At 30.4% G+C, this 13,864-nt stretch overlaps 1 protein-coding gene across 1 annotated transcript; it reads right to left on the reverse strand.

Moving 5' to 3' along the window:
- Nucleotides 1-1,743: 1,743 nt before the first annotated feature.
- On the reverse strand, nt 1,744-13,053 carry LOC111623744 (cytochrome c oxidase subunit 7C, mitochondrial-like). Its single transcript, XM_023366441.1, has 3 exons — nt 12,857-13,053; nt 7,051-7,170; nt 1,744-1,932 (listed from the first exon to the last, which is right to left on the reverse strand). Exons 1-2 carry the CDS (start codon nt 12,950-12,952, stop codon nt 7,054-7,056), a joined length of 213 nt encoding a protein of 70 aa, XP_023222209.1. The 5' UTR covers nt 12,953-13,053; the 3' UTR covers nt 1,744-1,932; nt 7,051-7,053.
- Between the last annotated feature and the right edge of the window lie 811 nt (nt 13,054-13,864).

Here is a 13,864-nt window from a genome sequence, read left to right on the forward strand (position 1 = left end):
TCCATCCCAATTTACGGACGGATTCTTCGACACCATTCGAGATTCGTTCTCTCACTTCGGTTATAATGCATAGAACGACGACATTGAAAATGAAATTTAAGCAGTGTTCTCGTGTTTAATTAAAAACTGTTTAAACGACTATAGCCGGTCAAGACAACTTATATTTCGACCGATTTTCTACTAGTAAAACATTTCACCACAGAATAATGCACTACAGGAGGAAACCATTTCCACGTTGAATTTTAACTAAACACACCTTGCAGTCGATGTGTGTTCAAACCAGAATTATAATTACTTCAACAATTACATTTGTACTTGGAATTTTCACGATTGTATATAAATTTTCATACTTAATAAAACTTATTAAATTTCACATTAACTTTTTAAAAATTCGATATTTATCAAAATATTAAAACGGCGCATTTTTGGATTAATTTCTAATTAGAGACATTATTATTAACAGTTATGAGGAGTGACAAAACGAGCAAAAATTCATAATGAAACAAAAATCAGCAAAATATGATTTGAAAAACACGGAATTAATTTGTGAAAAATTCGCATGAAAAATAAAATCGCATTCAAATGAGATCCGCGAGCCTTTTCATAAACACGTTTTTAACATCAGCGGAAAAAGCCTTTTAAAAAATCCAGCAATGAGTTGCTTAACTTTTCCGGTAACATTTGATGATGCCATCTGTTAAAAATATTTTTTATTATAATCTTTTTATAACTATTATAAAATGGCAATAAACTTAATTTCGGGTTAGGGTCAGGCCCATCTTTAGGTGTGGCCTACCGGGCCTGGACCCAGGGGCCTCCTAACATTCGAGACCTCGAAAATATGCAGAATTGAAGAGCAACAAGTAACAAAATTATTATAAACAATCAAGATAAATTTTATTAAATATATATATCAATATGTTTAGCAGAGAAAGCTAATAGAAAAAAATTTATGAACATTAGCCCTCCATTACGAATTCCTTCAGGGTGGTCTCCAAGCTTTTCTTGGGGCAGGGCCTCGCACGTACAAAGGCAGGCCTGGGTAGGGATGGGTTTTATTATAATAAAAAAATTGTAGTAAAGTTCTAATTCGGAAAACACAGATCGTATTTTTATTATTTTCAAAATATAAATAGAAGTCTCGGGTTTAAATATGCAAAACACTGTTTATTCTTCATTTATCCATTCATCAAGAATTTTCGCGACCGGTTATGAAAATACCAGTGGAGTGTTGGAAGCAGCTCGTGCGAGCCGATTCCTAGTGGGAAGATTGTGCAGTCACCTAGGCCTGCACAATCTTTCCACTAGTTTACACTCCGTCTTCCTTAATTTGGGGGTACTCGACAACTGGGCGATTCACAATGGGTGACGGAAATTTAAAAATTTTTGCACGCTTAGCAAGCATTAAATTTTTTAACTGCTTAAATTCCGTTTTATTTCATTTAATTTTATACATTTTATTATTCATAATGGTAAACTAAGAAAATTTTGGGAGTCGAGTTTTGTTGGACGTCCATGAAGGGAGGGGATTACAGAAACTTGGACAAACTGGGACAATGGGGGAGGAGTAAAAATTTCAAGAAAAATGTGGACGTATCTTTAATGAATAATTAGTATTAAGTATTTAAACGTTTTATAACTTTCTCATCCAAATTATTTTTTCTTACATCAATATAGCATGGATTGAAATTGAATTTAAGTGATCAGATTTTGCACAAGTTAAATAATCCACTTATTACAATATATTTTATTTTTGTACATTTTATTATTATTCGTTTACAATATACAACGAAAACAAAAGACTATTTTCCATTTCTATTCAAACTGTATCAATGAAAATTATCTAATAATTGTTCCAAATACATTTGGATTGCTTTTCAGAACGTTAGATTCCAAAACTTTTACTAACTTCCTCTTTAATTCTAGCATCATCTGTAAAGTAAATTTTAAAAAATTAAATTATTGCATTGTGGAAATAGAACAAAATTATTGTAACATGCTGAATTTTTTCCCCATTAATTATAGATTTAAAAAACGAACATTATGTTCGTTTATGTTAAAAAATGACATGTACATTAGATTCTCATTAATTCAAATTGGACACTATCCCCACATGGTCCCCATTTTAAATCAATGCAAAATTCTCTTGGTAATTCAAACTTGATCGTGCCTCCTCCTGTTTATTTGAATCAAGAGCATGTGTTACTAGATTAAATTTCAAAAATGGGATGATGCTATAGATTTAAATCAATTCAGTTGGCAGATGATAGTCATCCCATGGCACATGCTCATTCATCGTGGCTTCTCATGGGCAATACAGAGCCTTTGTTTTGCATTTCTCATTGATTAAACATTATTCTACTTGTTGTGGTGTTAATGTTTTTTAAAATTATTTCTGTTTTGTTCTGTAGCAACCAGAAAGGGTCTCCTTTTATAATTCAAACAGTTTAAAATCGTCCCTCCGAGTTCAAACTAACAAGAATCTACTGTATTTCATGCATTTATGTAATTTTGAAAGTAGTACCTGTAATTGGTGAAAACAAACAATTATAAATTTATAAACAATATGTAGGAGTCAAGATTATATCAATTCCAAAACAGTGTATATTAAATATTTTCTGTTCTCTTTAATCTAATTTATTATATCATTGATTAACAATTATAACATTCTTTCCAAGTCAATTTCACATGTACTGTACCAGGTTAAATAAACACTTCCTAACCTATTAAAATGAAAATAAAAATATTTCATTTATTTTTTATTGAGGACAATATGTGCTATTGAGTGTTACTGTATGAATGAATATTGTTTTGTCGTCATTAATTACAGTTTGTATCAAAATTTGTAGCAGCAGTTAGGCAACATTGCATGTTGACTGCCTGAAATGTTTTACTGGGAAGAATGCTATGTTGCATTAAATTGTTAGTAAAAATTCATTTATAATATTTTTTAATTATTATACACTATAAACAAATTATGCAAAAAGAAAAAAAAAAAAAAATAATAATAAAATTTTAAATTAACAGTAAATTTTTATCTTTTTGTTCAATGATTTTTTTTATTATGGTATAAATTTTCAGAAATACATTAGAATAATAAAATTAGTTGTAATTATTTCAATAATTAAAATCACACATTTGGAATTGAGCATTGAACTGAAAGTGAGCTGAATGTTCAATTCAGAATGTGATTTAATCATTTAATCTTGGCAGAGAATTGTAACATCTTTCCAGTAAAATCTGTATATTCTTTATTTATGTATAGAAAAATGAACACATTTAAACTGACATTATTATGTTAATCCAAAAAAGCTAACATGTTGTCTGGCAGACTAAACAGGATGTAACTTTTTGTGTTCCAATTCCTCCTCTTCCTCACACATCTGCCTTCAGTTGGGTGAGAGATGTAGTAGTGGTATTCTTTCAATCCTTTCACAAGTGTTCCTTTAGTGAGTTTTTAATTTGTGTTGTCTAATGGACAAAATGTTGTAGTATCACAAGAACTAATGTAAACAATAATAGTCTGGAAGATGTTGCTAGTAGTTACTTAATAACAGCAAGAAGGTTTTGTGCATTCAACCCCTCAAGCTAGAGGAATTGACCAAATTCTTCTGATGCTATTGCTCCAAAGCTATGTTTGGTAAATCTCAGTTAAAGTGTTGTTTTGAGTGCATACAACACTTATAAATGTTTAATTTGGCATGACTACAAGTTAGTCACATCTTTTGTAAGTAGAAACCAACTTATGTAGTAAATAAAAAACATTTGGCAAAATTTACATTGTGTTTTAATTTTCAAGAAATCAGAAGTCCAGGAAACACATCACTACTTTGGAAGAAAACCAGCACAACTCAAAATTACTAGTTTTGAGAAAATCCCATGCAAAGATTTAACCAAAGTTTAACTGAATATCACTTATCTCCCACATAACTGCTCTCTAGTGGCTGAATACGCAGTTTACTTTTGTGACACTCTTCCACACAAAAATTTTCTTGATTATAACAATAAAAAAAAATTGCCCTTTTTTGAGTTATGCCAGTTTTCTTCCAAACTAGCAATATGATTAGTTCTGACACTTCACACAGGACATGTTAGCTTTCTAGTAAAAATTTCTCTTAAAAAGATGATCATACTAAAACAATTTAAAATAAATATAATTAAGTTATTACAGAGAATAAATTGAAAATTATAAAAGATAAAATTATCTGTGCAAGTTAAATTTAAAAAAAGTATTATTAAACTTCAATACACATAATTTATACATTAGGAAAAAGTAAATATATATTCTGATGAATAATTTAGTTACATTGAACTAAATACACATTATTAGACTACACATAAAATTGAAAAAAGATTAGAAAATTGAAATATTAAATACTTTATTTCCAGCATTTATTATTCACAACATTTTTAGTTAGTATAAAATAATTGAAAACTTTTATTGAACTAATTTAAAAAATTTCCTAAAAACATTAATATTCATTTTTAATGTCAAATTTAAATTTTCATACTACATATATAGACACAGAAATATGTAATAACCAATATTTAAACTATTATAATTTTCCTTACCAAAATATATCAACAGACTACGGACCTAAAAGATAACCTGATTAATAAAACTTGCAATTATTGAAATAGCAAACATTTCCAAAGAATATGTACAAACAACTTCTAAAACAATTTAAATGATCAAATAAAGTTGTTACGAATTAGAATAAAGAACATTGAAATACTGATGTCCTTTGCATTTTGGACGCACTTTATACATTTTCAGTACTCAAAAATATAAATGTATTAAATGATTCAACTATTCAGTTTTCAACAAATAATTTATTTATGTTCAACAAATAAGTGAAATATTAAGAAAAAAACTATAAATACTATATGTAAGTTAAATAGTAGAGTTTACTTGCCAAAATTTCAAACTAGTTACCCAAGAAAACAAAATATCAAATTTGAGTTCCTTTGAATCATTCTTATAAATATGAAATAATTGTTATATAGTTGTATTATTACATAATTATGTGTAATTTAGAATTTAAAATATCCTTTTGTCTTACAATTTAATTATAATAAATGAATTTAATTTATTTTTTTTTTATCTGACCAATTGTTTTAATATAATAGAGTCCCAGAAACTTGACTCAATAAAACATTCTGTAAATGTGTCATTCAAAAACAAAAAATACACATATCCTAATTTTTAACCGTATAACTCTTTGATCAAATAACTTATTCTTTGCTCACAATACTTGATAATAGCATCAGTTCCATGGAAAAAAAAAAGGGTCCCCTTTTATCAAGGTGCCACTATAAAATGCACAACAAGAATGTCACATCATCAAAAGTAGCCACTGAATAGTCAGTATTTTTTAAAATTAAAACTCAACTACAAATAAAAACACAGTAGAGCATCGATGATCCAACTCAATTGGGGACTGGAGTTGGTCGGATAATTGAAAAGTTGGATAACCGAAAAGTATGAAAAAAATCCATTATTAGTGTAGTATATTATTATATTCCATGTAATTAGTATATTGCTATTAACCTACTTCGCATTGAATTCTCTTCCATGCTAAGCCTATCAATTTTTTTTAAATTATAATTGTCGCTATTGTATCATTAAAAATTAGAAAATTAAGCCTCGTTTAAATACTGGCTCCCTTTCATGGTTGATTGAGTGTTGCCAGCTAAAACACACAAAAATAATATTAAAGTAGCCAAGACATAGCCAAATATTGTAGCGCCACATCACTAGCAGACATTTGAATTTGCCGACTAGAACGTGGTCGGTTAACCGAGGTGACAGTTAATCGGGGGTCAAATAATCGATGCTCTACTGTAGTCACTATTGATACCTAGTAAATACATTTATGAATTTGCACATAATACCTATATGAAAATTCCACTATTTAGAATCTCTAGCTACTGTTTGTTAAACAAAATTCATTAATTTAGTGGAATTCCATCACAGTTGGCAACATGCTCCTGCTGATGAGTAATTATTTTATGTTAGATTATACTGAAGATTTTCTTTCCTTCTAAATGTGTTAAATGATTTTTAATAGATTAATTTGTAACAATGTATTATGACTTGTGAATACAGTAGAGAGTCGTTTATCTGAATCAATTGTGGAACTGGGGTTGTTCGGATAACTTATTTTTCGGATAACAGATTATGTACGAAAAAATACATCAACCTATCCCGTGTTGAAATTTTTCTCCATTGCGTGTTGCTTCGAGTTGAATTTTTGTTGACGTTAAGCCTAATGTAAACTAACTTTTTAAAATAATAATCGTGCCTATTGTATTGTTAAAAATTATTTCTTTATTTTTTACAAGCAAAATAAATATATTGAAAAATATAAAAACAAAACAAATTTATACTTTAGAAGTTATCTAGTATCAAAAACATTCGATTCAGCATGACACACAGTCCTCAGAAAAACACCACACAAAAGTGACAGTGCTGCCAGCTAAAACACACACAAACATAAAAAATATTGAAGTAGCCCCATATAGCCAAAGATTGCAATGCCACAGCACTAGTGAAAATTTAAATTTGTCGACTGGAATTCTTTCGGATAATTGACGTTTCGGATAACCGATGCTCTACTGTAATACACTCCAAAGTCCATAAAACTCATTATTTTCAGTAACTCACCACCTTCTCAAGTTTTTGGGGTACTTCTGTAATATTTAATTCCAATTTATTATTTAAGAAATTTGATAGTGACAAATTTTTTATTAAAAAATAATAAAGACTGTCATATACTGCCATTCATTATTTCCATAAAAAATAGTTTACACGTTTTTATATGTAAAACACAAAATGAATCTTAAATTTAACATCATTTAAAAAAACATTAAGTATATGAAAATTAACTTCAAATTATCATTAATTTGGTTTTTCCAAGATTAATAAATTAAGGTACACAGAAAGAGTAAAACAAGAATTTAATTCAGACATACAAAATTTTCATTCCATTCTATATTACAGCATATGGAATAAAAATTAAGATTACTATAGTATTTAGCTTAACTTACCATTTATTTCTTCAACATTTGGAATCTAACTAATAAGAATGGTGTAGCAAAACCACTTCCAAAAAATAAAATAAATAAGCCAGTTAGAAGAAATCTATTATGGGTTGGAAAAGGCAAATTCTGAAAAAATAATAATTTAGTAAATATATATGATGATATAATAGCTATCTGAACATTTTAATATCAATTGATAAACATATAAATAAATAATAATAATATTCAAAGCATACTAATTTCTCAATTTTTAATTTTAATAAAAAGATGCTTTATCTATATGCTTGTCTAACTGATGTGATATAGCATTTTTTATATATGAGAATTATAAACCACTAGAACTTAAACTTAGTAAATTTACTAATATAATACAGTATCTGAAAACAATCTTGTATATTAAAACAACACTTTTTGAATACATTTTTACTTTTAAAGTTGTTCTACTAAGTAACTTTTTCTTACACTTCTGAAATTTAAACAGTAACAAGATATTATATTTTGATTCCTTTGTTTAAAATATTAATTTTAAAACTGACTTAATACTTAAAAATATTCTCACTAATTAATCTTAACATGACATACATAGCAATCTTTACACTAAAATGAAAGTGAATTTATTTTCCTTAGTTTACATATAGTGAAAATTAACTTTATGCAAAATAAGATAAGTATAAAAAATCATAGCAATTATTTTAATGTCCTAAAATGGTTAATAATGTACTGGTATTTAGTTATTTCTTGCAACCTCACATACTGCATAAGTCATTTTGGTTACAAGAATATTGCCTCTGTTGACATAATGGCCCATTATTGAAGAGAACGAAGCTCTTGAAGGATTCTTGGTAGAGGCTAACAAGATGCAATTCCCCTCATCAGAATATTCTACACATGTTCAATGGATTCAGAATATCCCAGAGTATCTCTCCATGGAACAGATATCATCACTTGCAAGAAATTCTTTGACAAGCACAGCCCTACATGTGAGGATATTATTGTCCATAGAATCTGAACCCACATTGTATCTGAAAAGACTTAAATGTTATTTCAGTATCTTGTACCTGTACCTAGTAATATTTGTAGAAAAAATGTGAAGCCCTTTGCATTCATTGATCATAATGCCTCCAACTTTCTTCATATTGTGGTCTAATGAGAATCAGAACTGTAAACAGTTTTCTGGCTCATCAGCAAACAATTTGATCCACTGATTCAGAGTCCAGTTATGATGTTCCTGACAGATAATGCTGGTTTAATCTTCCCATTGTCTGGAATCTTGCTATAACTGTGAATATGATGCTTTGAGACATACTTGTATGTATATTATATCCAATGGCCTTGAACCTCCAACTTCAATAGCATAAAATCATCAATGTATTTTCCTCTCTACCATGCATATGATGTCTGTATGCAATCAAAGTTTCATAAAAGCAACAAAAACAGGTCATAGGTGTTCTTGTTCTGTGATTTCTATGATCATGAAACAAAAACAGCAATACTTCATGCAAGTATGCTTTATTTATGGCACTGCATATGTTACATAAATTTGTATCTTTTTCATAACTTAGTAGAGTGAATACTGACTTTTGTACACTATGGTAACCATAAACACACATTTTAGTTAGTTGTTTTAATTCTTTTTAGTAACAGCAATGTATTTAAAAATTAAGCTTATTTTTTAGACATCATTGTAATACTGATTGATTTTATATTTTAATCATTTTGCAATTAAAAACTTCATCATCTAATATCATTGCTAGTGACTGATAACGTTTGAAATATTTTACTTTCTACAGGCTGAACTATAAACTACGTACTGCAACCATATCTGTACCATACCCAGTGTTTGAAACCCTGGTACTATAACAATACTTTTAAAATACCATAAGGCCATACATGTACCAAATGTGTATGGTCTTATGGTATTTTAAAAGTGTAAATTTACATCAAGAGTGTTCATGTGTACAGTTCACTGTACACATGAACACTCTTGACGTAAATTGGAGAAAATATCATCATTTGATGTTGCCAAATCTACACTACCGTATATTTCTGCAGATAAGACGACCTTCAAATAAGATGAAGTATAAATTTTCATCAAAGTTTTATATTTTTAGCATATATCTGTCCTATAAGATCCCCCAAACTATCAACGGTCTATGAATTTAGTTTAGATCAGCAATCATCATCTGGATAATAATACTGTATAACGTATATGAAATTATGTCCTATTTGTAATTTTTCGAATGAACAAATTTTATTTTCTTTCATCTGGCAGCACTGCGTTGTTATTGTTGCAAACATTTGCACTGATTCGGGCATTTGAAATGACCTTGACTATCCACAAAATCATCATATGTGCTATTCTATTCTGTGGACATACCCTTCTCTCTACTAGTATATACAATTTTTCTATTTTTTTTTATAATGGTTTTAATTTATATAAATTAAAATCTAATTTTTTTTTATCTGTCCTATAAGACAACCCCAGATTTGAGCTTTTTTTATGATTCAACTGTCATCTTATCTGTGGAAATAATGAATAAATAATTATCGTATTATTTTTTTGATTTGTTTTCTTTATTACCAAAGTAAACCTTACTTTAAATTTTATATCGTTCAAAAGTAACATGAATTGATCAGTTACATTTGACCCAATCTGTTATTTTTTTCTCAACATAGCAATGCTGTATTACTGGCATCACTAGCAATGCTTTAGTATTATGAAATGATGAACACAGTCAAATATTTAGGTGATGAGCTATTAATACAAGAGTTTCCTTTCTTGTATGACAAAAGTCACATAGACTTTAAAAATGTACGGATAAAAAAATAACACATGGAAGACCATGGCTGAGACTGTCCAAATGACAGGTATGTGGTTATCAAAATGTACATAGATATTATGCATCTGCATATATTTGAAGATAATGCATCTTTCAGTTCCTGAAGTCCAGACCAGTTAAAAATTATTAAGGAAATGATTTGGAAAAGACAGGAAATATATTCCATCTGGGAGTGGAAAAATCTTGCATCCTACATGGCCATTATATTATCCATTGATGTCCCTAAAAATGTTATAAAACATCACAAGTTGTGCATGACTATTCTGAAGTCCTCATGCTCTTGCACAGTATTCTCATATAGCTTTACTGGCTTTCAAGACACAATGTAATTATGCTGCTAATGAAACAATAATGAAACACAGCTCAAGCCTCAGTATATAGACAATCCCCTGGAGTACATTTGATGTACGAGGCACATTCAGAAAGTAAGTACAGTGGAATCTCGGTATATGACCTTAATCCGTTCCCGATGTTTGGACTTATACCGAATTGGACGTATACCAAACCAACCTTTCCCATAAGAAGTAATGTAAAAATGATTAAATTAAACCGTTCTCACATAAAAAAAAAATGGATGGCTTTAAACACCTCACTGGATAGTTCCTGCTTGAGTTTTCATGAGATCAGCATGTATCTTTTTAGCTTTCTCTCAAATAATTGCTTCTGATATGTTGTCTTCAGCACATTGCTTTTCAGTTATCCAAAGCAAAAGCAATTTCTCAACATGATTTAATGTCTTCGATCTCTGTTTAGAAATTGATTTAACCCCTTTCGCAATGCTAGCAGATTAATAATGTCTTTATTTTTCACGATTGTCGATATCGTTGTTCTCGGAATACAGTATGCAACATTTAAAATTTCGAACACACATGCCACCTTCATATTTCTCAACAATCTCCTTTATCAGTTCCGTTGTGATTCTAGTCATTTTTTTAGTTTTCTGTTGCTTTTCATTTGCCGTTTTGCAATTCATGATTAATAAAAATAAAATTTTACATACAAATTAAAATCAGAATAAATCTAGCAAAGTTATAAATTGCAGCACTGCGAACATCTAGTCTGGTCTAGTACACCAATAGTGCTACTTGTTCATAGATGGCACGTATAATTGAATTAAGTCATATACTGAACAAAAGTCATATACTGAGCAAAATTTGTTTCGTCCAAACAGGATATATTCTGAATTGGACTTATTCTAAAGCAGATGTATACTGAGGTACTACTGTATACTGTGACCATAACAGGCTGTAATTTTTCATTTTTTGAGGGTTGGCAACACTAAGTGGTAGAGAGAGATCTCCTGATGGAGCAAGCATTGCAGGAACACAGTAGTACTGTACATAAACTCGTGTTGCAGTGTCCAGTTGCGTGAAAGATGTCGGTGAGAAATCCTGCCAAGTGCAAGCCACATGCTGTGATCCACATCCTACTCGCAGAAGGAATAACACCTACCAAAATTTTTTCGCAAATCAAAACAGTTTACGACAAAGGTGTTATGAACAGAATGAGTGTTTAAGTGGTGTAGAAAGTTTAGTGGAGGCAGAACAAATGTTCATGACAAACAGAGGAGTGGAAGACCTTCCATTTTGACTGATGAATCGGCTGATGAGTTTGACTGGAAAAAAAAAAAAAAAAAAAGAGGAAACTGTTTGTGAAGACCACCAATTGACAGTAGATGAAATTTCTGCGATGTTTCCACAACTCTCCAGAACTCTCTTATAAGAGACACTCACAGAATGCCCATCATCACACAGCCTTAGCCACCAAGGCACTCTTGGACTCATTTGGTTTGGATTTTTGAACCCCCCCCATATTCCCGACTTGGCACCTTCAGATTATCATCTTTTCACCTCCCTGAAGACACATGTGGATGGAATTAAATTTTCACTGATGAGCAGGTGCAGAAAGAGGTTCCAAAGTGGGGGAAGGAACTGGCTGGAAAGTTCAAGGAGGGAATATAGAAGCTTGTGCCACGGCTCACCACATGCATTGAACAGAATGGCGATTATGTGTAAAAACAGTCAACAAGTGTATCAACAATATCCTGTAAATTTTTTTCAAATACACTTTTTCTAAAAAAATATAAAAATCTAGTACATTTACTTTCTGAACATGCCTCGTACTAACCAGGGTGGATGTTTCAGACAATAAACAAGATGCCCTATGTGCATCACGAGGCAGGACATCTTGTTCATTGTCAGAGAGAACTGAGGGTTGCAATAAACCCAATGAAGGTACCTCATTTACATCCATGGGTGTGTCAGATCTGTGACACCACCACTTGCTAGTAGCAGCATGCAAAAAAGAAAAAAGAGAAGTAAGCAGATGCAGATGGAAACTGAATGAACTGGAGACTAGCGTAATAAATACTTTATCTGCTATTCAGCCAGTTCTAGTGACTCAGCAGCTACAAAAGAGGCACAAAAGTGACAAGATGTTTGCAGATTCAATTTCTGCAAACATTCAGAGCTACGTATATATATATATACAGAGAGAGGACATACGTATTTTCTTGAAATTTTTACTCTCTCTTCTCTCTCTCGTTCCAGTTTGTTTGGGTTTCCGTAATCCTTCCTCTTCAGAAGTCAACAAAACTCAATCCCCCTTAAAACCTATATCACTTTACGAACGATAGATACACTAAGTAGAAACGAAACATACAAGAAATTTTAAATTTTGAAATAAATATAATAAAATTCATAAACTGTATAAAATTTAATGAAATAAACGGATGTCCACTGAAGCTCGACCCCTCACCTTCCCTCCCCTTGGCTTAACCCCCTGCCTTAGTGTAGACAGCTCCGTACGATTAAATATTTATTTTCATAATACAAATTAACGAATTACAGTATTATACATTATTACAATTCAGTACACTAATATTATACAATAATGCATTATTTATTCCGGTTAAACTGTAGACGAAGACAAAATTTTAGAGTAAATTGAAACTGAAGAGAACAGATCCTTACCGCTCCTGCATATCCTCCTTCATCGTGTCCACCTCTTCTTAGAGCAGAAGTACCGAATTTTCTGACTAAACATCCGAGTCTACTAACTGGAACCATTTCTCCTATTTAATACTCGATACCGAAAGCGTACCTATTTACAAATGTGAAAAACAATATGGCGCAGAAACGACCTACCGATCGTCGCAAGAGGTCGCGCTCAGAGTTGCCAAGTAAAATTACCTGAAGATATCCTTAATTTTTTTTTTTATTGCTCTTTACGTAAATTTTCGTAAATACAAAATACATGAAAAAAACAAGTGTTTTTGAAAGTTTTATTTAGCTATTTAATAAAGACAATTCAGAAAAGTATTTAAACGTGGTTCATTAATTTGAAAATTTTCCGTGTGGGGAACGAGCAGGTGCTGATTTACATAGGGACTAATAGCAAGGACTTTAAACTACAAGGATAGCCAGATCCCGTATATTTGTTAGCATGACCTTGGATCTATGTGACGTCACAGCAAGTCCTCTACTTCAACATGACAGACCTTTCAAATAACAAAATACGATAAAATATTAAATCATTTCTTAATTAATTATTAAATTACTACTAAATGTAAACTACTGTAGAATTTTCGGATTTAATAAGTGTACTGTACGTCAATAAATTTACAAGTCTTTTGTGTAATATTTATTTAACAAATTAATGAGCTATACTTTTTAATATGTGATTATCTTACTTAACTTTTTAATTTTTTTTCGACAATCACCATTTTCAGAAGGCATTCTTTTCAATATTTTATAGTTTTCTTGTTTAAGATTTCTATAATTAATTCTTATTATAGTTCTTAATTTACAAAAATCTTTTATTAAAGTAAAAGGTAAAACTGTTTCCACTGACTAATTCTGTACAACTCCGGGGCCTTTTTTATACGATTCATCGTGATATATTTCGAAATATTTATTCCATTCTATAATTTTTGCTAGCCATTCATCAGTAGGTTTAATAAGCCCTCCATAAGATAAATG

This window comes from Centruroides sculpturatus, unplaced genomic scaffold (assembly GCF_000671375.1).
Source record: "Centruroides sculpturatus isolate CEXI.00-Female unplaced genomic scaffold, Cexi_2.0 scaffold372, whole genome shotgun sequence".
Lineage (NCBI taxonomy): Eukaryota > Metazoa > Arthropoda > Arachnida > Scorpiones > Buthidae > Centruroides > Centruroides sculpturatus.

Bases quoted from the DNA above. Each gene is read 5' to 3' on its own strand.
- LOC111623744 (XM_023366441.1), bottom strand. From the start codon at position 12,952: ATGGTTCCAGTTAGTAGACTCGGATGTTTAGTCAGAAAATTCGGTACT. The intron at 7,171-12,856 runs GTAAGGATCTGT...TTATTTTTTCAG, and splicing joins AAGGAGGATATGCAGGAGCG to AATTTGCCTTTTCCAACCCA.